Source organism: Thamnophis sirtalis, unplaced genomic scaffold, assembly GCF_051295495.1.
Source record: "Thamnophis sirtalis isolate CommonGarterSnake01/CBP01778 unplaced genomic scaffold, rThaSir2_p1.2 scaffold_14, whole genome shotgun sequence".
NCBI lineage: Eukaryota > Metazoa > Chordata > Lepidosauria > Squamata > Natricidae > Thamnophis > Thamnophis sirtalis.
Genome location: NW_028261394.1, coordinates 17,959,873 through 17,980,693, shown reverse-complemented (window position 1 = coordinate 17,980,693; position 20,821 = coordinate 17,959,873). Strand labels below are relative to the sequence as shown.

Sequence of the window (20,821 nt, the reverse complement as noted above, 5' to 3'; positions counted from 1 at the left end):
TTCATTGAGTTGGCACGGGGCGGACAGATACAATTGTGTATCGTCCGCATATTGGTGATACTTTATCCCGTGCCTCCGAATGATCTCGCCCAGCGGTTTCATGTATATGTTAAATAGGAGGGGGGACAAGACCGACCCCTGTGGCACCCCATATGTTAGGGGCCTCGGGGACGATCTCTGCCCACCCACCAACACCGACTGCGACCTGTCCGAGAGGTAGGAGGAGAACCACTGCAAAACAGTGCCGCCCACTCCCACCTCCCGCAGTCGTCGCAGAAGGATACCATGGTCGATGGTATCGAAAGCCGCTGAGAGGTCAAGGAGAACTAGGATGGACGCAAAGCCTCCATCCCTAGCTCTCCAGAGATCATCGGTCAATGCGACCAAAGCGGTTTCTGTGCTGTAACCTGGTCTGAAGCCGGACTGGAAGGGGTCAAGATAGTTTGCTTCCTCCAAGGTACGCTGAAGCTGGAGAGCAACCACTTTCTCAACAACCTTCCCCACAAAGGGAAGGTTGGAGACTGGACGGTAGTTATTAAGAATAGCTGGATCCAAAGACGGTTTCTTCAGAAGGGGTCTCACCACCGCTGCCTTAAGCTCGGTGGGGAAGTGCCCCTCCCGAAGAGATGCAACAACAACCGCTTGGATCCAGCCTCGTGTCACCTCACTGCTGTTGGCAACCAGCCAGGAGGGACACGGGTCCAGTACACAAGTGGAGGTACTCACAGCTCGCATAGCCTTGTCCACATCCCCAGAGGCAACTTCCTGAAACTCAACCCAGAGATGGTTTGCCAAGTCTTTCCCCTGTGTCTCAGCTGGCTCTTTCCTGGTTTCTTCTATCTACGGGGGCTTACAACAAGATAGATAATTGAGATTAACGTTTTAGGAAAATGTAAGCTAAAATGCAGCCTGGAGTGGCAAAGAACATGTGCATTCTATGCTATTTGCTGTTAGTATGACCAATTTCTTCAGTCTTCAAATGTATTTAGCTGACAGTTCACTAGACTTATGGTTTCTGAGTTTTTTTGAGAGCTGTGGAGAACTTTAGATTTAATTCCAAAAAGGGGCTTCAGAGCATATGGAGACATAAACGTATCACCTCCCTATGACTGTTATAAACAGATCCAGATATGTACTATATTGTATATCTTCCATATGTTCAGAAACATCTTTTAAAAAGCATATCCAAAGTGCTGTACAGCCCTAATATTTTGAACCTCTTAAATCTAACCTGTCTGGCTGTGTTTTCCCATATTATATCTTCTACCTATTGAATAATACGAGCATCTTCCCATAGCAGATGCACATGGGAAGATAAAAGATAGGATCTTTCCATTTGCTCTAGAATTTATTTAATAGGATATCTCCTGATTATGAATTTCTAGGAAGGGAGGTAGTAGATAAACATCTGATCAAGTATTTGTTTTGTTTTTCTTTTTTATTTACTAGATTAAGTATGTATATGCTTACATGTTTTTAATATTTGAATACTTCTCTAATATACAGTCATATACATTTAAATAAATAAGCATTTATTTATAATAACCTAATTCTATTGTTTTCTCCAGCTGGGACAATGAATCTATCCAGTTTGCACAGAGCTGGATACCGCAAGAAACAGGTATCATTTTTTTCATTTTTCGTAAACGTTACCAGATTTCGTTAAAATATCTAAAGTTTGCCTGGGATAACAAAACACATTGTATTTTCTTTTCTCAGTAATATTTGCATCTGATATAAGAATAAATGTTGACAAATTTAGAAACTGTATGATTGCAACTGTAATCTCAAAGACCATCATTACTATTAACCCTGGTAAGTAATTGTTCTTAAGTTCGGCTTAAAGTATCATAAATGCCTTATTCTAGTTCTTTTAATGAACAGAAGTTTGGGAATTTAAAGTCGGTGGTTTGGATCTGAAATAAAACTCTCTATAACTATAAATAACGTTTCATAAACAATTGTAGCAAATTTAATTGAAATCCCCTGCTCAGTCTTATTTTTTCTTTATATGGCCATTTTATAAGTTTGAAGTTATAATGACTCTGTTCCCCAATCATCAGTATAGCCCCATGGATAATACTTTCATCTAAAATCGTTATTATATGTTGTGGCATTGCCCATATTTACTTGTATTAATATTATATTGAAAAATATTTTTTCAAGATACAGCGGAAGCCAATATTTTATTCAACTTCATAAGACAAAATCCAGAAATGTTAGACTTGGATGATGAAATGATAGATCAGTGGAGATCAGACTCCATAAATTGTGAGTGTTCTTTTAAATACTGGTAGTCTGTGTTTTTACACGATGATTGAGATCTTAGTTGTTAATTCTCTTTTAAAGAGTAACGGGTTTCCCTCGCACATCTGTGCTAGTCATTCCCAACTCAAAGGGCAGTGCTCATCTCCATTTCAAAGCTGAAGAGCCAACGCTGTCTGAAGACGTCTCCGTGGTCATGGGGCCGGCCTGACTCAATGCCAAAGGCACATGGAACACTGTTACCTTCCCTATTTTTTTACTTGCATTTTTTAAATATTTGTTTTTTAAACAAACACAAATGGACAGAACAAAAAACAAAAAACATTAAACCATCTTCCATGACAAATTATAGAAAGTGTGTCAGTTGGTTACAAAATTTCTATGCATCCCTTCCATAGTCATCACTTACAATCTACTTGCATTTTTACATGCTTTCGAATGGTTAGGTTGGCAGAAGCTGGGACAAGTAACGGGAGCTACTAGTGCTTATGCAGCACTAAGGATTCGAACTGCTGAATTGCTGATATTTCTGATCGACAAGCTCAGCATCTTAGCCACTGAGCCACTGCATCCCTTTTTTTTAAAGACTAACCATGCCTTATAACTGATTGGAATTTTTTGCTTAAAAAATACTATTTTATCTATTTATGAAAAAAGATCATAAATTATGTTTTGTGAGGATAAGGCGCACAAATTAGAGAAATAATAGTTTTAAAATGAAGAATAATACAGATATATTCAGCCCCTATAGCATTGGCTTATGAATACAAGGTTAGGCCAGTCTGGAAAACCAGATTCATATAAAAACAACAATTCTAGTTATATCCACAAATGATGAAATGTTTGTAATATCCACTGAAATGTGAGGAAGTTTCCTAAATCACACAACATGCTAACCCACAATATAATTATGGCTTATTACAGGTAATCCTTGATTTACCACAGTTCATTTAATGACCAAAGTTATGAAGGCCCTAAAAAAAACAACCTTAGGACCGTATTTCGCAGTTACAACCTTTGCAGCAGCCCCATAATCATGTGATCAAAATTCAGATGCATGGCAACTGGTTCATACTTATGACCGTAGCTGTGTCCCAAGGTCATGTGTTTCCCTTTTGTGACTTTCCAACAAGCAAATCAATGGGGAAGCCAGATTCACTTAACAACTGAGTTACTAACTTTGTCAACTGCTGTGATTCATTTAACAACTGAGGCAAGAAATGTTGTAAAGTTGGACAAAACTCACTTAACAAATGTCTCAACAACAGAAATTTTGGGCTCAACTGGAGTCATAAGTTGAGGACTACCTGTATGATGTATGAATCTAGCCACTGGTTTATAAATCATAGTATGTTATTTGCTTATTTTAGGAATTTGGGGGTTATTTAGAGAACAGTTTGGTGTAGTGGTTAAAGTGGTGATTTAGAAACCAGGAGACTGAGTCCTACATGACAGCCAGCTGATTTGGGGCCAGTCTCTCTCTCAGCCCAACCCAGCCCAGCCCAGCCTAACCCACCACACAGGGTTGTTGTGGGGAAGATAGAAGGAAGATGTATTATGTATGTTCCCTGTCTTGAGTATAAGGTAATAAAGGCAGGATAAAAATCTAATAAATAAATAAATAAATAAATAACATCACACTGCCCTTAGAGCCACCAGGCTTTGCAGAATGTCCTATTCATATTTGAGTCTTAGACTTCACTCTAAGTTCTGTTGTTTTCAGATGTGCTTTTCTTTTTTTCCATTTCTTATCTATAGTGCAGACAATAGTTGACGTTTATACAGTGGAACAATTAAAGATGAAAACTTTGCAAAATGAAGGAAATCCAGAACCATTTTATGGCATTATTTTTGCTTACATTTCTTCATTGAATATTGATAATGAATCAAGTAAAGTAATACGAAACAAATGGTAAGCACCTCGTTAAGGGAAACTGGGTAGCATTGTGGACATTTATTCTCTTCTCAGTTTCAAATTAGCCTGGAAAACCATTGAGTTTGTACATTGAAATAAACTCTTTAGGCCCTGCAATCTAACCCCCTGCTCAGTGCAGTAAGCCTAATTAAAGCATGCCTGCCAGATGGTTACCCAGCTTCTGCTTTAATCTATTCAGTGAAGTCTACTATCTCCTTTGATTATGGATTCAACTGTTAAACTGCTTTCCATTCATCAGTCTGCTTAATTTGAAAAAAAAAAGAGCCATAACACAGAAAAATCCATTTGAAAATCAGTTAACTGTATACCTATTAATGTTTCCTTTTTTTCCTTTGTAGTGTTAAATGCCACTATGTTATCAATGAAAAGACAAATACATGTTCTTTTTGTAGCAGCACTAACTCCTTAGCTGACACTGTGCCAATGTTTGCCAGCTTTGATTTACTAGTTGACCTAACTGACCATACAGGAACTCTTCACTTTTGCAGTCTCTCAGATACAATAGCAGAAGAAACTTTAGGTCACACGGTAAGAACATAGGAAATAGTTTCCTACTTCCTGAATTTATTCTTTTAGGTTTGTTATGCCAGTAAAAATCCTGGAATCTCTCATCAATGCTTGAGGCCAATTCAGATAATGTGAATTTGTGGATACCAAAAGGCTTGTAAATCTGCTGTATTTAATGAAGTGGGCATCGTTCAATTAAAAGCTATTCCAGCTTAAATTTTCTAAACTCTTAATAATTTCACAAAGCATCACTATTATGGTAGTTATCACAAGTTAGATATCAAAAGACTTCATTAGAGCCAGTTTAGCCTAGTGGTTAAAGCACCGGGCTAGAAAGCCCAGGAATTCCAGTTTGGTCTTAGCCATGAAAACCAGCTGGGTAACTTTGGGCTAGTCACGCTGTCTCAGCCCAGCCTACCTCACAGGGTTGTTGTTGTGGGGAAAATAGTAGACAAAGGTATGTTGGATATGTTCCCAAATTATTTCTAAAAGTAATAAAGGCAGGATACAAACAAAGAGATTTGCTTCACATATATTATGACGATTCTATAGCAATCAATTGGATAAAAATAATTTATTTCTGAGGTAGTGTTTATATTGAAGTGGTAATTACAGATGTTTAATAATTTTGATTCATTTTAATGTATTTTCTTTCCAGAGAAACTTTGAAAATTGCATTTACTGCTTTATTTGCCCTGTAGAAAATTTAACTTTCTGATAATTATACCACATTCTGGACATGAACATTTTATTGTTGAATTATGTTTGATAGCAAACGCACGTTTATTTTTAACAAACTGATCTGTGATCACTCCACTAGGTCCAAGAATTTCAAGCTCTGACAGAGACACAAAAGACAACATTAAAATGGCAACTCCTTCTAGAAAGAAGCAAAATTTACTTTAAGGTAAGTATCAGTATAATAAATAATAATGAAGCATGATAAAATATAGAAGAGCCATGTAGATGGAGTGATTAAGATGTTGATCTAAAAACTAAAAGGCTGAATTCTAGGCCTTCTTTAGCTGTGAAAGCCAGCTGGGTGGGCCACTCACTGTCTCTCAGCCCAATCCCAATTCATGCAGGTTATTATGGGGAAATATGAGGCAGAAATATTAAATATGTTTGCTGCTTTGAGTTTATATATATATCTAATAATAAGAGTAATCATCATCACCATCATCATAAAATCATTAAAGTGGGGATTGTGCAAAGAAGCAGAGGAAACAGTAGATCATATACTCAGTTCGTGCAAGAGGATTGCATAAACTGATTATAAAAAAAAAACCCATCACAGTCACCAAAATGATTCATTGGAACATTTGTAAAAATTATCATGTTGCAGCACAGGTAGTCTTCGACTTATGACCGCAACTGAGCCCAAAATTTCTGTTGCTAAGCAAGACAGTTAACTGAGTTTTACCTCGTTTTACGACCTTTCTTGCCATAATTGTTAAGTGAATCGCTACAATTGTTAAGTTAATAACATGGTAATTTGGCTTCCTCATTGACTTTGTCAGAAGGTTGTAAAAGGAGATCACATGACCCCAGGACATTGCATCCGTCATAAATACTAACCAGTTGCCAAGCATTCAAATTTTGATTGCGTGGCTATGGAGATACTGCAATGGTTGTGTGAAAAATGGTCATAACTCACTTTTTTCAGTGGTGGTGTAACGGTCACTAAGCAAATATTTGTAAGTCTCTATATGACATCCTAAGTTCTTGGGAAGAGATTTGATGCATAGGAGAGTCAACATCACCTGTGATTCCACGTTGTTATGAATATAATTACACAATAATACAGTCCTAAAGATATCACTATTTCTTACAACTTGACCAGTATACTAACATCTCAAAATCTATGATCAGTTTTTCCCACTGAATGAAAAACTTTGATCTGCAAGAAAAAGACATGTCTACAATATTTTGGAACATAGTATCCAGAAATTTAAAAAAACCCAAGATTTTTCTAAACCACACAGTAGTACAGAATGTTTACAAATTACTAAATGTATGTGTGTCACTGCTCAAATATTTTGTCAAGATTCTCTAGCAGTATAAGGAGATATTAGGAGATACAAATGGCTTCCATCCTTTTCTAATAAATACTATTTATGAAACATACATACATAAAATGTTCAGCCTGTGAACCTAGTAAAAAGGAGAGAAAATCTTTAAAAATGATGATTTGTACATTTACTTCCATAGGTTATTTTTTCTACCACAGCACGAACTGGGCTAAGAGTGAAACTGCTTTCTTGCAACCTAGCAGATCCAGTGGAGGCTTGTCAAAACTTGCCTGAAAAAGGAAAATAACATTATGCATCTTTAGAATAAATGGAAGGAATTCTTATTTTATCATAGCAGGGCAAAATGACATCTGTAGAGGAGAATGCAGACTCCATACAAAGGCTTGTAAAATATACTTTATTAAGGTGGCAAGATTTTATCTGGCTTTGAAGGGTTTGTTTCACTTTCCAATTTAGTTTTCCATTATAATGTGGAAGGAATATATGTTTTCAATATTCTTCACAAGCATGTTTAATTTCAGATGACCTCAAAAAGGAAGAATATTCAGGACTTTTTGTAGCGAGAGATGGTTCAGTAGTTAAGAGTTTCAGCTGGGACAGAAGCACCATCTTCATGTGTTGCACAAGCCATGAACTTATTAAGTGTTATGAAGGAGAGTCCTTCCTCAACACTTCCCCGTTTCCCTACTTTAAGTGTTCAACAGAGAAAATATATCTATGACCAGTGTTGCAAAAATGCTAACTATATTTTGTTTCATAGATAACCGGCAAGAAATATTATGAACTGAGTGGCATTTATTCAGAGAGAAAAGGAGACATGTTTTGGCTTCATTTCAAAGTGCTTTTAAAATCTCATCATATAAAGTACAATTTCCAAACAATACAATTTGCCGCAAAATTTCTTCATTACTTGGTTACGGTTTTAAGGAAGGTAGATTATAACTATAGGATATGATGTGTTTTGCAGTCTTAAAAATATATAGGCTTTTTATTTATAGTTATAGGCTGGCCTTTTCCAGACAAGCCAGAAATAGGAAATAGACAACCAATATAGCTTCTAAACTTGAGCTTGCCAAAGGGATACAGCCAGGATATCTTATCTGCAAATCATAGCAAAAGGCTTCCAGTGTTAAGGTTTACTTAAGCTGCTCCAATGAGGCAACTGGTGTATGTTTGTGAGTATATTGCTATATTCTGGTTTAATTTATCTGAAATAAAGTCACTGTATCTGGTACACAATAGGTTGGGATCACTGTGGGTGGCACTCTGTGTGAGAGAAGGAGATATCATTCTGAAAGCCTCCTATTTTCCATTTCGGAGTGGGGAAGGAAGGTGCTTTTTCATCTTTGAAGTGAAACATCTTCAAGGAAAAACCAACCACTTGCCTTTTGAAAAAACACCTTTTGGAACAACCACGACCCGGATGACTGAGAATCTCCTTAGTTGCTTCCAGAGAAAAGGAACTTCCACACATCAGGGCTGGCTTTTCTGCCGCGCCACCTGAAAGCGTATGCTCAGCAGCCCCTCGATCCCAGCTTCTATTTCATCGTTCTCTTGCACAGCCGAAACTCCTTCGGGGGATCCCGTTAAGATGATATCTCCTTCTTCCAAGGTGACAATTCCACTGATGTAGCTGATGATGTATGGGATGGGGAAAATCATGTCGGACGTGTCCCCGTCTTGACGCAACTCTCCATTCACCTTTAGCCAGATCTTCAACCGATGTGGATCTGGGACTTTCTCCTTGGGCACAAAGTCACTTACTGGACAGGAGGTATTGAATCCTTTGGCCAGAGTCCAAGGGAGCCCTTTCTTCTTGCACTCCTCCTGAGTGTCCCTGGCTGTCATGTCCAGGCAGAGAGCGTAGCCTGCCACGTGACCCATGGCTGCTTCCTGAGGGACGGTCTGGGCTCTCTTCCCAATCACCACGCCCAGTTCCACCTCGTGGTGCAGCTTATTGCAATAGTAGGGCTGGATGATGGGATGGCCCTCCCTGACGTAGGCCGAGGAGGGCTTGAGGAAGAAGAGCGGCTCAGTGGGGAGGGCATTCTTCAACTCCTTGGCATGGGCTGCGTAATTCCTCCCCACACAGAAGATGTTCTTGCCCCATTCCCAGAACTTGCCTATAGGCTTGGAGGAAGCCATGCTACAATTATCAGCTCTTCAAAATCGTCAGCTCTGGAGGCAGCAGCGGTTGTGTAGCTTTGCTTGAAGAGCAACAATTTCTCCACACAGCAATCTGGATCCCGATTTCCAGTCTGGGGGGGGGGGAATCAATAATTTAGAGGGTTTGACATTTTTCCCATACAGCTTCATACATATACATACATACATACATACATACATACATACATACATACATACATACCAGTTGTGGGTTGCAGGCGGTATGCCCCAGTACGGGAGTACCGGAGCCTGCCCGGAGCATCGGATACCGGTACGGTACGGTGCTCTGGAGGGTCCACCCACCCGCCCGAGTTCCTTACCTGTCTTTTAAGGCTTCCGCGCATGCACATGGCACATACAACACCTGTGCGACGCTCCGCTGAGCAGCGTCCATGTGGACGCTGTTGGGCCCGTTCCAACCGTACCAGTTGGAACAGAATCCGGAACCCACCACTGATAGATAGATAGATAGATAGATAGATAGATAGATAGATAGATAGATAGATAGATAGATACATACATACATACATACATACATACATACATACATACATACAGTATATCTTAAAAATTCTACACCGAGGCCATACACAGGTAGTCCTCGACTTTCAACAGTTTGTTTGGTGACCATTCAAAAAGTGACACTGAAAATTGTGACATGCACATTTTTCAAGTTTACCTTTGCAGCTTCGCCATGATCACGTGATCAGGATTCAAAGGCTTAGCAACTGGTTCATATTCATGACGGTTGCAGTGTCCTGGGGTCACGTAATCTTTTGCGACCTTCTGACAAGCAAAGTCAACGGGGTAGCCAGATTCACTTAACAACGAGGTTACTAACTTATCAACTGCAGTTATTCATTAACAACTGTGGCAAGAAAGGCCATAAAATGAACAAATATCTCACTTAATGACAGAGGTTTTGGGCTCAACTATGGTTGTAAGTCGCAGGCTACCTGTATTTCTTTGCTAGATTTTAGAGTGGACAAATGAGAAAAAAAACTCAAGCCGACCTACATTAAAAATGACACAAAAGCCATTAGAATGCCAAACGCACAAAATGAAACAATGCTCTGGGGATTCATCACAAGAGGCATGCTGTGGCTCCCATGGGCAAAAGAGTGTGTGGTTTTGGATCCAGAAAGTGGGCTGCTTCTGTGCCAGCATCTGCTCTTTGAAACCCCAATCCCACCAAAATTAAATTTGCCTTGACCACAAGGATTCTTTGGAAGCTTTAACAGATTAACAGAATTGGAAGGGGCCTTGTAGGTCATCTAGTCAACCCCTCCTCGCCCAAGCAGGATACCCCTACTTGAAGACTTGGATGTCTTCCTGGCCAGAAGGGGTCAAATTCTTAGCTGGAGCCTGTGAGGTTGTTTTAAAGGCCAACACAGATGAGGCCAAACAAGAGATAGGAGGTCCTAGGGTTTTCAAATCTTTTCAGGCTGGGGAACCTGTCTGGAACCCCTGATCAAGAGACAAAGGTCTAATGACAGAAAATGTGCTATATTCAAGGGTTGGGGTTTTTCTTGGGGGGGGGGGAGGTTGATTGTTGCTATTTTGCCCTAAGCACCTAATGAAACCCTATCTAGTCCTTGCAAAAGAACTCAGTGGGACACAGTTTAAAAATCCTTCTCTATGTAACCAGAACAAGTCCATCCCGTGTCTTTTTGAAACTTAAAAGTAATTGCTAAGTCATCCGGCAAAGCGAAAATACGGATGAAATCCAGGTTTCTGCTGCTTCACATTACAGCTTATTCAGCAACTGCCTTCTCACATCTGGATTTGCAAAACCACCATCCTGATTGCTGCTTCTAGCAGAAACAAACAGTGCTAAAAGGGGGTGGATAACAGTAATACAATAATATTAATAACATAATTATCTTTTCTCTCTTTTCTTATCTCACATTTTCTGAAAAATGCTATTTTGAAGCCAGAGAAAAGCCTCCATATGCTGGGATTGAACTCTGCTCCTCAAGAGAGCCTTCTTGCATTTGGTCACTGATTAATTGTTTTTATCAGGTCAGTTTGGACTCAGATTCTCTGCAAAGCCTTCCTACTTCAACATCTATTGAAAACCTCGGCCTGATGTAAAACTGCAGAGGAAAAGCTATCCAAAATTTGGAGAGGTTATAAATGAAATAAAAGAGGAACTGGGGACTGAGTCCCTGCCCAGGCAAGAGAGCACCTGTGTGGGGCTCAGCCCCAGCAAGCCTGGCTCCCACACTCACCTGCTCAGCCAGAGGGTTCATTTCCAGAATAGAACAGAATATAGAATAGAACTAAATATAGAATAGAATGTAGAAAATAGGATAGAAAACAGAAATAGCAATAGCACTTAGACTTATATACCGCTTTACAGTGCTTTTACAGCCCTCTCTAAGCGGTTTACAGAGTCAGCATCTTTCGCCCCCAACAATCTGGGTCCTCATTTTACAAACCTCAGAACGATGGAAGGCAGTGGGCAGTTAGCCTGCAATATGGCATTCTAATCACTGTGGAGGGAGGGAGGGAGGGAGGGAGGGAGGGAGGGAGGAAGGAAGGAAGGAAGGAAGGAAGGAAGGAAGGAAGGAAGGAAGGAAGGAAGGGCAATAGCACTTATATACCGCTTCATAGTGCTTTTAGAGCCCTAAGCTGTTTACAGTATCAGCCTCTTGACCCCCAACAATGTGGGTCCTCATTTTACCCACCTCGGAAGGATGGAAGGCCCGAGTCAACATCGAACTGACAAATGGCAGGCAGCAGAGGTACTACAATACTGCACTCTAACCACTGCACCACTGCAGAAATTAATAGAATAGATTAGAATGTATAATAAAATAATATATACACTGCAATGGAATGCAATACAATACAAGAATAGAATAGAGCTGGAAGGGCCCTTGGAGGTCTTGTAGTCCAGCCCCCTGCTTAAGCAGGAGAACCTATACCATCTCAGACAAGTGACTGTCTAGTCTCTTCTTAAAAGCCTCCAGATGAGAAGGATAACAATAACAATAATACTACAGCCCTACTACAGGGGTAAAGAAGGGAGCTGCTCCCAGCTTCCACTCACCTTCCCGACCGTCCAGGAGTCGCTTCCTCCTCCCCCCGCCCTTGGCACGCACACCGCCGCGCACGCCCCGTCTGCAGGCCGGGCGGCCATTGGACGGCGGCGGGGGCGTGGCGGGGGCGTGGCAGTGCGCCTGCGCCAAGGGAGGGCCCGCCGGGGAGCGGCTGGGGTCGGGGCGCGCGGGCTTCGGTTGTGGCGCCTCCGCCTCGGACCATGGTCTGCGCGGGCGGCGGGAGGATCGGCCCCGCTCTGCTGCTGCTGGCTGGCCCGCTTCGGAAGGGTACGTGCAGGAGGGGCCCGGGGAGGGGGCCCGGGAAGCAGGCCCGCCGGGGCCGGCTCCTCTCGCGGAGGCCCCGCTGCCCTCCGAGCGCCGTCCCTGCGGAGGCTGCGGGCGGAAGAAGGGAGGGAAGGAGCGAGCGGGCCGGGCGGGTCCCTTTTCCCGGGAGGGTCGAGCCGAGCGGGAAAGACGTTGCAGTGGCGGCGCGGATCGGAGGTCCAGCGCTTCCCTCTCCGCCTATCCAGCAGTCCTGGAAGCCCGTAACCGCCGGTGTCGCCTGAGTGGAAGTGTTTTCCTGCCTTTTCCAGGTCAAAAGCAGAAAAAATGGCCGTTAGGACAGCACAGAATAGAGCTGGAAGGGAACTTGAGGTCTTCTAATCGAGCCCCTTGCTGAAGCAGCAGAACCTATAACATCTCAGACAAGTGACTGTCCTAAAAACCTCCAGATGAGAAGGATCATCCTATCCTATCCTTGCATCCTTGGAGGTCTTCTAGTCCAACTCCACCTGCTCAGGCAGGAAACCCAATGCCATGAAATGTCTTTGAATATTACTCGCTCTGGTTGGTAGTTAGGCTGTTGGTTTGAGCTCCGAGCTTGGCAGTGTGGTTTGGTTGCAAACATTTTGTCACCATTCGAGGAGACGTCATCGGTGCACTATGAGTTATGCTGTCGGTCGGAACTCAGGCCTATAAATCCCTTTTTATGAGATGCAAATTAGTCTGAATGTTGTTTGTTCGAATATATGCTATGCCAGGCAAATGACTGTCCAGTCTCTTCTTCAAAGCCTCCAGTGATGGAGCACCCACAATACCTAAAAGCAAGCCATTCCACTGGTTGATTGCTCTCTTTGTTAGGAAGTTTCTCCTTAGTTCCTTCAACTCATAGCCTGGTTTGTAATTTCTTTTAAAAACACGTTGGTACTGATTTTTTAAGCCTTTTTAGCTTAGGTTGCAAATGAATACCTGACGATACGATATTAAAAACCAAATAGGTATTCCATATTTTTCAGTCAAGAATATAATTTGATTTGGTCAAACTTTCATTTTCGTTTACAATCTTTAAACGTGTTGGTAGCTCCTAATGCAAAAAATAATAAATAAATCCCATTTTGGTTGATTGTGCAATAAAGAAGACAAATTTCAGTTTCAGGTTATATAACTAAGTTCTCTGTTGCAGCTCAGTTTTGAGTTGCTTGCTATGTGATTTGCTGCATTGTGTGTTGGTATAGAAATATGCACACAAAGTTCAAAACCTTGAACCATTGGCAGGTTTATCCAAAATGTGTTGGATACACTTCATAAATTCCCAGCTTGCATGTTAGTGAGCCAAGATTTAAAGAGCATGATTTCAACTAAAATTTGCCTATTTCTCATAATTATTCCACGCTGTTGCGTGCAATATCTTTGTTTAGAATGCTGAAACCCAAAACATGTTATTTGTGAGGAAAAAGCAGTTGCTTTGAAGGTGGCCAGGTTCCACGTTGATTCAGTTTAGGTACCAGCTCCATTCGATCACCTTCCCAGGCTATAGACCAAATTTACATTGGCCTTCCTTCATCTGGTGTCCTCCAGATGTGTTGGGAATATTAATCACAGAATTCTCAGGCACAGTTCTGAGAGTCATGGTGCTAAAAACATCAGGAGAGCAATGAGTTGAGTTCAGCTCCTGATGACATAGAATAATAGAGCATAGAGAAACAGGATTGTAAGGGAGCTTGGAGGTCCTACTCCAACCGCTTGCTCAAGCAGGAAACCATATACCCTATAGCAGTGTTTCCCAACCTTGGGAACTTGAAGATGTCTGGACTTCAACTCCCAGAATTCCCCAGCCAGCGAATGCTGGCTGGGGAATTCTGGGAGTTGAGGTCCGGACATCTTCAAATTGCCAAGGTTGGGAAACACTGCCCTATAGCCATCTCATAACATCATAGACTCATAGGGCTGGAAGGGACCTTGGAGGTCTTCTAGTCCAACCCCCTGCTCAAGTACGAAACCCTACACCCTATAGTCATCTCATAACATCATAGACTCATAGGGCTGGAAGGGACCTTGGAGGTCATCTAGTCCAACCCCCTGCTCAAACAGGAAACCCTACACCCTATAGCCGTTTCATAACATCATAGACTCATAGGGCTGGAAGGGACCTTGGAGGTCATCTAGTCCAACCCCCCGCCTAAGGTAGGTGTCCTTATTCCATCCTGGTCAAATGGCTGTCTAGTTTCCTCACTGGCCTCACTGTCTCCTTAGTTTTTGGTTAGATCTTAAATGATCTTCCACCTGTTACTTCTTGTCTTGCCCTCTCCTCTGTGACATCCCCTCCAATACAGGAAGAACTATCCTATCACCCCTAGTCCTTCTCTTTGTTAGAGTAGACATACCTAGTTCCCTCAATTGTTCCTTGTATGATTTAGCCTCCAGTCCCCTGGTCGTCTTTGTTGCCCTTCTCTGCGCTTTGCACAGCCTCAACATCTTTTCTGTATCCCATAGTGAACAAAACTGGATGCAGTATTCCACGTGGGCCCTCACCAGTGCAATATAAAGCCAGACTATCACTTCACCTGACCTTGAGGCTGTCCCTCTGTTGAGGCAAGCTAGGACTGCATTAGCTTTTTTGGCAGCTGCAGCACACTGCTGGCTCCTACTTAAGTGGTGATCTATTAGGAAGCCTCTCACAGTTGCATCATCTACTCCAGTGTTGGCCTTTTCACCTCCAAGTGCTGTAACTGGAGCGCGAGCGCTGGAAACTGGAAGAACAGTTCCGCAGTGCCCATGTGTGCACTGGGAAGCTAAGCTTCCAGTTTCCGGTGTGCACATGTGCGCCGGTCACATGGTCTTCCGGTTTCTGGTACGCATGCATGCGCAAAGTCCAGCTGGCTGGCCCATATGCGTGCTCCGGAAACTGGAAGCTCAGCTTCCTGGCATGAACATTCGCACCAGGGAGCTGCAATTACAGTTTCTGGTGCTGTGTGCACCAGAACCTGGAAGAGCAACAGGCGATGGCTGGTGTGCCCAGAGAGATGGCTCTGATGCCACTTCCGGCATGCGTGCCATAGGTTCGCCATCACAGGTCTATTCTATACCTGTGCATTTGGTTTTTCTGGCCCAAGTGTAAAAAAAACCTTATTTTTGTCACTCCACAATTGCATTGTGTTGGAAAGGGCCTAGTGTTATCCTTCTGCATCTTGAGCCTTCTGAATCTGACCATAATGCTAAACCCATAAAAAGATAAAGGGAAACCCTCTTGAGCTGATCTCTTGATGACTACAGAAAAAAGTTGTTGGAAGAAATATCCATCTGGCCCAGTTCCAAGCCAGGAGAAAGCTACTGCAGACAAAACGGAGGCTGATTGGAAAGAGGATCCATTTATTGATGAACAGAATCACCAAGCACATGGTTCTGGTGCGGCTGACCCCATGAAGTTGAGAGTGGGAGATATTTATATTTGCACTTGAGTTTCCTGTTCCTGTGCAAGAACATGTATTCTATTGGCTTTTGTCAGACTCCCATGGGACCATGTACAAATCCTAGGAGTTTGTTCTGAGCTTAAGTTTGGTTGAAGTTTGGCTGATGCAATGAAGGGACTTGTTGGGCAATCCCTATGGTGGCAGAGGGCTAATTCTACCTTGGTTGGCTCTTGGGTGAGGGTATTTGCTTATGAATAGAGCTATCTCTCTTTATCTCTTAAATGCTGACACCTGCTGAGCACTATTAACAAAGGTGGGGGCTGCTTTTCAAGAGCATGTTTTTCTCTATTTCCCATGCAGGGAAATAGGATAGTCTGCCTTTTTAATATTTCTCAAAGTATTTCATTCTCCTAGGAGAGGGGTGGGTGCTAACTTCCTACAATGTGTACATGGTTTCTTTGGTAGCAGTACGGAAATCATTTCTCCTTTTCCAATTTTTTAAAACTTTCCAATGTATGGTTCAAAGCTGAAATTTTCTGACTGGTGACCTCCCATGGGAGTAGTAAACTTGCTTAGTATTTTGAGATCAGCCAAAAACAGCTGGAGTTGTGCCATATCTATCATGAGTGATATGAGAGAGTCTTCTGCCCTTAGGTAATCCATTTGATTACTGGATTCCTAGTGTTAAATCTGCTGCCATCAGCCATATGATCAACCTAACCAGGAGGCTGGTGAGAAAAGCCAAGTTTCCGAGGAATACATATTCTGCAGCTAAGGGCAGTAGAATCAACACAATATTCTATTCTTCTTCTGTCCTTAGCTACAGAATCTCTAGTCCTTGGACACCCATTGTTTTCTCACCAGCCTGTTGGTTAGGTTGATCGTATGGCTGATGGCAACAGATTTTAACGCTGGGAATCCAGTAATCAAATGGATTAGCTGGTTTGCAAGAGAAGTGCCCAACATAGGTATGGAGTATGGGTGGGGGTATAGAACCAAATGATTACTTTCTTCTCTGCTACTGGTATATTTTCTAATTCATTCACGCCTTCTCTTTTTTTGAAAAGGAGGTGTGATTGACATCTGCAAGAGAGTATGGTGTGGGCAACGTATACGACAGAGCAATACTGATAGTCCTCTCTTAATGACACTAATTGGCACTCCCTCACTAAAAGTCTGTAGAGATTCTCCGTCATCCAAATCATGGTTGTCCCCAAGGTGCTTTTTCAAGAAGCAACTGGACTTTCTTGTGAAGACATTTCACTTCTGCAATCCTTCCCTTCCCCACCATCCTGTCAGAGCTGAAGAAGCTTCTTGGATGAGAAGCAAAGTGTCTTCGAAAGAAAAAAACAAAGTCCAATTGCCTCCTGAAAAAAGCATCTTTGGGACACTCCATCGCTAAGCGATGCAGATAAGAAGCAATGTTGGGTGACCATGCTGATTTACAGTGGCAGTTCCAGCAATCCCAGTTGTTGTTATTAGGAGAATCCCATGCAATTGTAACATCCACTGCCTGCCACTGCCTACTGAGGCTTGACTTTCGGAGACCAAACCTCCACTGTAGGGAGGAGGAACCGACCAGGTGGTTCCGCCCCAGGCCACTTATGGACCCCTTGAGGTTCCAGACGGAGCTTGGGGTTATTCCTGATACTCTCGCCCGCAGTCCGGTGGAGACTCTGGTTGCTGCCTGGAACTCGGCAGCGTCGGAGTCTGTTGACCGGATTGCGCCACTACGGCCGCTCCGAGGCAGTGGATCCAGGAGGCCTCCTTGGTTTACCGAGGAACTCCGGGAGAGGAAGCGCCGGAAGAGACGCCTAGAGCACCTATGGAGGTCCAACAAATCCGAATCGAGCCGAGCACTTCTAACATCGTGCATCAAGGACTACATCAGGGCAATTAGGACGGCGAAAAGAGCTTCTATTGCCACCTTGATCGCCTCCGTTGAGTCGCGCCCCGCCGCCCTGTTTAGGATAACCCGTTCCCTCCTAAACAGGAGGGACACGGGGGATCCCCTCCAGGGTAGGGCTGAGGACTACGTCCAGTTTTTGGCAGACAAAGTTGCTCGGTTTCGGTCGGAGTTGGACTCCGATTCCGATTCTGCAGATCCAGCTGAGGCACAAGGGGATAATCTGGTAGACCACCCCTGGGTTGAGTTTCAGGATGTTGCCCCTGGGGACGTGGACAAGGCCATGAGAGCTGTGAGTTCCTCCACATGTGCAGTGGACCCGTGCCCCTCCTGGCTGGTTGCTAACATCAGGGAGGTGACACGGGGCTGGATCCAGGCGGTTGTTACCGCCTCCCTTCGGGAGGGGGTCTTTCCCCCCGCACTTAAAGCGGCGGTGGTGAGACCCCTCCTGAAGAAACCATCCTTGGATCCAGCCGTTCTTAACAATTATCGTCCAGTTTCCAACCTCCCCTTTGTGGGGAAGGTTGTTGAGAAGGTGGTGGCCTTTCAGCTCCAGTGGTCCTTGGAGGAAGCTAGCTATCTTGACCCATTCCAGTCCGGCTTCAGGCCTGGCTACAGCACAGAAACCGCTTTGGTTGCATTGACCGATGACCTCTGGAGAGCCAGGGACGGAGGCTTTGCCTCCATCCTGGTTCTCCTTGACCTCTCAGCGGCTTTCGATACCATCGACCATGGTATCCTTCTGCGACGACTGCGGGAGGTGGGGGTGGGAGGCACTGTTTTGCAGTGGTTCTCCTCTTACCTCTCGGACAGGTCGCAGTCGGTGTTAGTTGGAGGGCAGAGATCGACCCCTAGGCCCCTAACATATGGGGCGCCGCAGGGTTTGGTCTTGTCCCCCCTACTTTTCAACATCTACATGAAACCGCTGGGCGAGATCATTCGGCGGCATGGGATAAAATACCATCAGTATGCGGACGATACTCAGTTGTATCTGTCCGCCCCGTGCCAACTCAATGAAGCGGTGGACGTGATGAACCAGGGACTTGAAGCTGTTAGGGACTGGATGAGGGCTAACAAACTCGTGCTCAACCCAGATAAGACCGAGTGGCTGTTGTGTTTCCCTCCCACCAATTCGGCAAGTATTCCACCTCTCAGGCTGGGGGGTCAAACATTATACCCCTCAGACAGGGTCCGCAACTTGGGAGTCCTCCTGGACCCACAGCTGACTTTTGAACACCATTTGTCAGCTGTGACCAGGGGGGCATTTGCCCAGGTTCGCCTGGTGCACCAGTTGCGCCCCTACCTGAACCGGGAGGCTCTCACAACAGTCACTCGTGCCCTTGTGACCTCTAGGCTGGAGTACTGCAATGTGCTCTACATGGGGCTGCCCTTGAAGAGTATTCGGCGACTTCAGCTAGTCTAGAATGCGGCCGCGCGAGCAATTGTGGGTGCACCTCGCTTCACCCACATAACACCTATCCTCCGCGAGCTGCACTGGCTACCTGTCGATCTCCGGGTGCACTTCAAAGTGCTACTTGTCACCCATAAAGCCCTACATGGTAGTGGATCTGGGTACTTGAGAGACCGCCTACTGCCAATTACCTCCACGCGACCTATTAGATCTCATCGATTAGGCCTCCTCCGAGTTCCATCTGCCGGTCAATGCCGACTGGCAACTACGCGGAGGAGAGCCTTCTCGGTGGCAGCTCCGACCTTATGGAACGATCTCCCCATGGAGATTCGTACCCTCACCACCCTCCAGACCTTCCGCACAGCCCTCAGAATCTGGCTATCCCGTCAGGCCTGGGGCTAAGACTGTAACCCGCCCGAATGGTATGAATGTTGTGTTTTTTTAATTATGTGTTGTCTTATATGTTAAAAGTTTGTCTCCCCCTCCCCCTTGGGTTGTGAGCCGCCCTGAGTCCCCCCAGGGAAAAGGGCGGCATATAAATAAACTTCAAACTCAAACTCAAACATCCTGCTGTCACGTGATCGCCATTTTCAACCTCCCGCTGGCTTCCCCATTGCCAGAAGCTGGCTGTGAAGGTAGCAGATGGGTGATCAAGGGCTACTTACATAACACTACTGCAATGCGCTCTACATGGGGCAGCCTTTGAAGAGTGTTTGGAGACTCCAGTTGGTCCAGAATGCAGCCATGCGAGCGATTGTGGGTGCACCCCGGTACACCCACGTTACACCTATCCTCCGCGAGCTGCACTGGCTACCTATTGGTCTCCGGATATGCTTCAGGGTGCTAGTTATTACTTATAAAGCCCTACATGGTATTGGACCTGGGTACTTGAGAGACCGCCTTCTGCTGATTACCTCCCACAGACCCATTCGATCCCACAGATTAGGCCTCCTCCGTATTCCATCTGCCGGCCAATGTCGGCTGGCGACTACTCAGAGGAGGGCCTTCTCTGTGGCTGCCCCGGCCCTTTGGAACAAGCTCCCCGTGGAGATTCGGACCCTCTCCACCCTTCGGGCCTTCCGGACGGCCGTGAAGACCTGGCTGTCCCAGCAAGCCTGGGGTTGAATTCCCCCCCCCTACCTGAATTTGTTGTGTGTGTTGTGCTTTTCAATTGTTCGTATTGTCCGATTGTTTTTGTCTTACTTTTTGTAATTTCCCCTCCCTTGGCTTTGTTCAGCCGCCCTGAGCCCCTTCGGGGAATAGGGCGGCCTACAAATTGAATAAACTCTAAACACTCACTCTCTAAACATTTCTTATGGAGCTTTGCCATGTAGGACAGGTGAAAGGAATTTGCCCAAACAGAAAAGAATTACAGAGTTGGAAGGTACCTTGGAGGTCTTCTAGTCCAATCCCCTGCTCAAGCAGGAGACTCTAATACTTCATGAAAGCCTCCAATGATGGAGAACCCACAACTGCAAAGGCAATTAAATTTTTCTCACTGTCAGGAAATTTCTCCTTAGTTCTAAGCTGCTTCTCTCCTTGATTAGTTTCCATCCATTGCTTCTTGTCCGGCTCTCAGGTGTTTTGGAGAATAGCTTGACTCCCTCTTTGTGAGAGTCAACCTATTCAACTTTAATGAACCTTCCTTTGAAGGTTTACTAAGAGATGCATATGCTGTGATGACAAAGTCCTTTTTGGACTCTTGCCTCTCCCTTCACTCTCTCATCACCTGTCAACGAGAATTGCAGTTCCAGCCTTTCTAGTTTGGTGACCAGAAGTGGTGACTCTTATGACGCAGGGAGCTTCTAATTTACTTTCCCCACTTCTGTGTTGCTACTACCCTGTTTCTCCAAAAATAAGATCC

The 20,821-nt window shown here is 44.1% G+C and overlaps 3 protein-coding genes across 7 annotated transcripts in view; 2 read left to right on the top strand and 1 right to left on the bottom strand.

Moving 5' to 3' along the window:
- The window catches only part of MEIOB (meiosis specific with OB-fold), a 41,816-nt gene extending 34,789 nt beyond the window's left edge, over positions 1–7,027 (top strand). The window contains exons 7-13 of the mRNA XM_087728886.1: positions 1,569–1,621; positions 1,720–1,815; positions 2,167–2,271; positions 4,024–4,177; positions 4,540–4,729; positions 5,529–5,615; positions 6,920–7,027. Coding sequence (XP_087585012.1) covers positions 1,569–1,621; positions 1,720–1,815; positions 2,167–2,271; positions 4,024–4,177; positions 4,540–4,729; positions 5,529–5,615; positions 6,920–7,027 — 793 coding nt within the window. The remainder of the gene's footprint in view (positions 1–1,568; positions 1,622–1,719; positions 1,816–2,166; positions 2,272–4,023; positions 4,178–4,539; positions 4,730–5,528; positions 5,616–6,919) is intronic.
- A 95-nt stretch (positions 7,028–7,122) lies between these two features.
- On the bottom strand, positions 7,123–12,049 carry FAHD1 (FAH domain containing oxaloacetate decarboxylase 1). Of its 3 annotated transcripts, none has more exons than XM_087728883.1 (3): positions 11,963–11,980; positions 11,598–11,687; positions 7,123–8,999 (listed from the first exon to the last, which is right to left on the bottom strand). In XM_087728883.1, the coding sequence occupies exon 3, from the start codon at positions 8,884–8,886 to the stop codon at positions 8,215–8,217; it is 672 nt and encodes a 223-aa protein (XP_087585009.1). In that variant the 5' UTR covers positions 8,887–8,999; positions 11,598–11,687; positions 11,963–11,980; the 3' UTR covers positions 7,123–8,214. The 3 variants fall into 3 exon arrangements, with proteins under 3 accessions (XP_087585009.1, XP_087585010.1, XP_013915508.1); XM_087728884.1 differs by lacking the exon at positions 11,963–11,980 and adding an exon at positions 9,587–9,693; XM_014060033.2 differs by lacking the exon at positions 11,598–11,687 and having other exon boundaries at positions 11,963–12,049.
- A 32-nt stretch (positions 12,050–12,081) lies between these two features.
- The window catches only part of LOC106543929 (hydroxyacylglutathione hydrolase, mitochondrial), a 29,220-nt gene continuing 20,480 nt past the window's right edge, over positions 12,082–20,821 (top strand). Inside the window, exon 1 of one of the 3 annotated variants that reach the window (XM_087728881.1) lies at positions 12,082–12,239. In XM_087728881.1, coding sequence (XP_087585007.1) covers positions 12,173–12,239 — 67 coding nt within the window. In that variant the 5' untranslated portion in view covers positions 12,082–12,172. Of the gene's footprint in view, positions 12,240–16,540; positions 16,609–20,821 lie in introns of those variants that run through there. The other 2 variants (XM_087728882.1, XM_087728880.1) reach the window with 2 other exon arrangements.

Coding starts and splice junctions, on each gene's coding strand:
- FAHD1 (XM_014060033.2), bottom strand. CDS start 8,886: ATGGCTTCCTCCAAGCCTATAGGCAAGTTCTGGGAATGGGGCAAGAAC.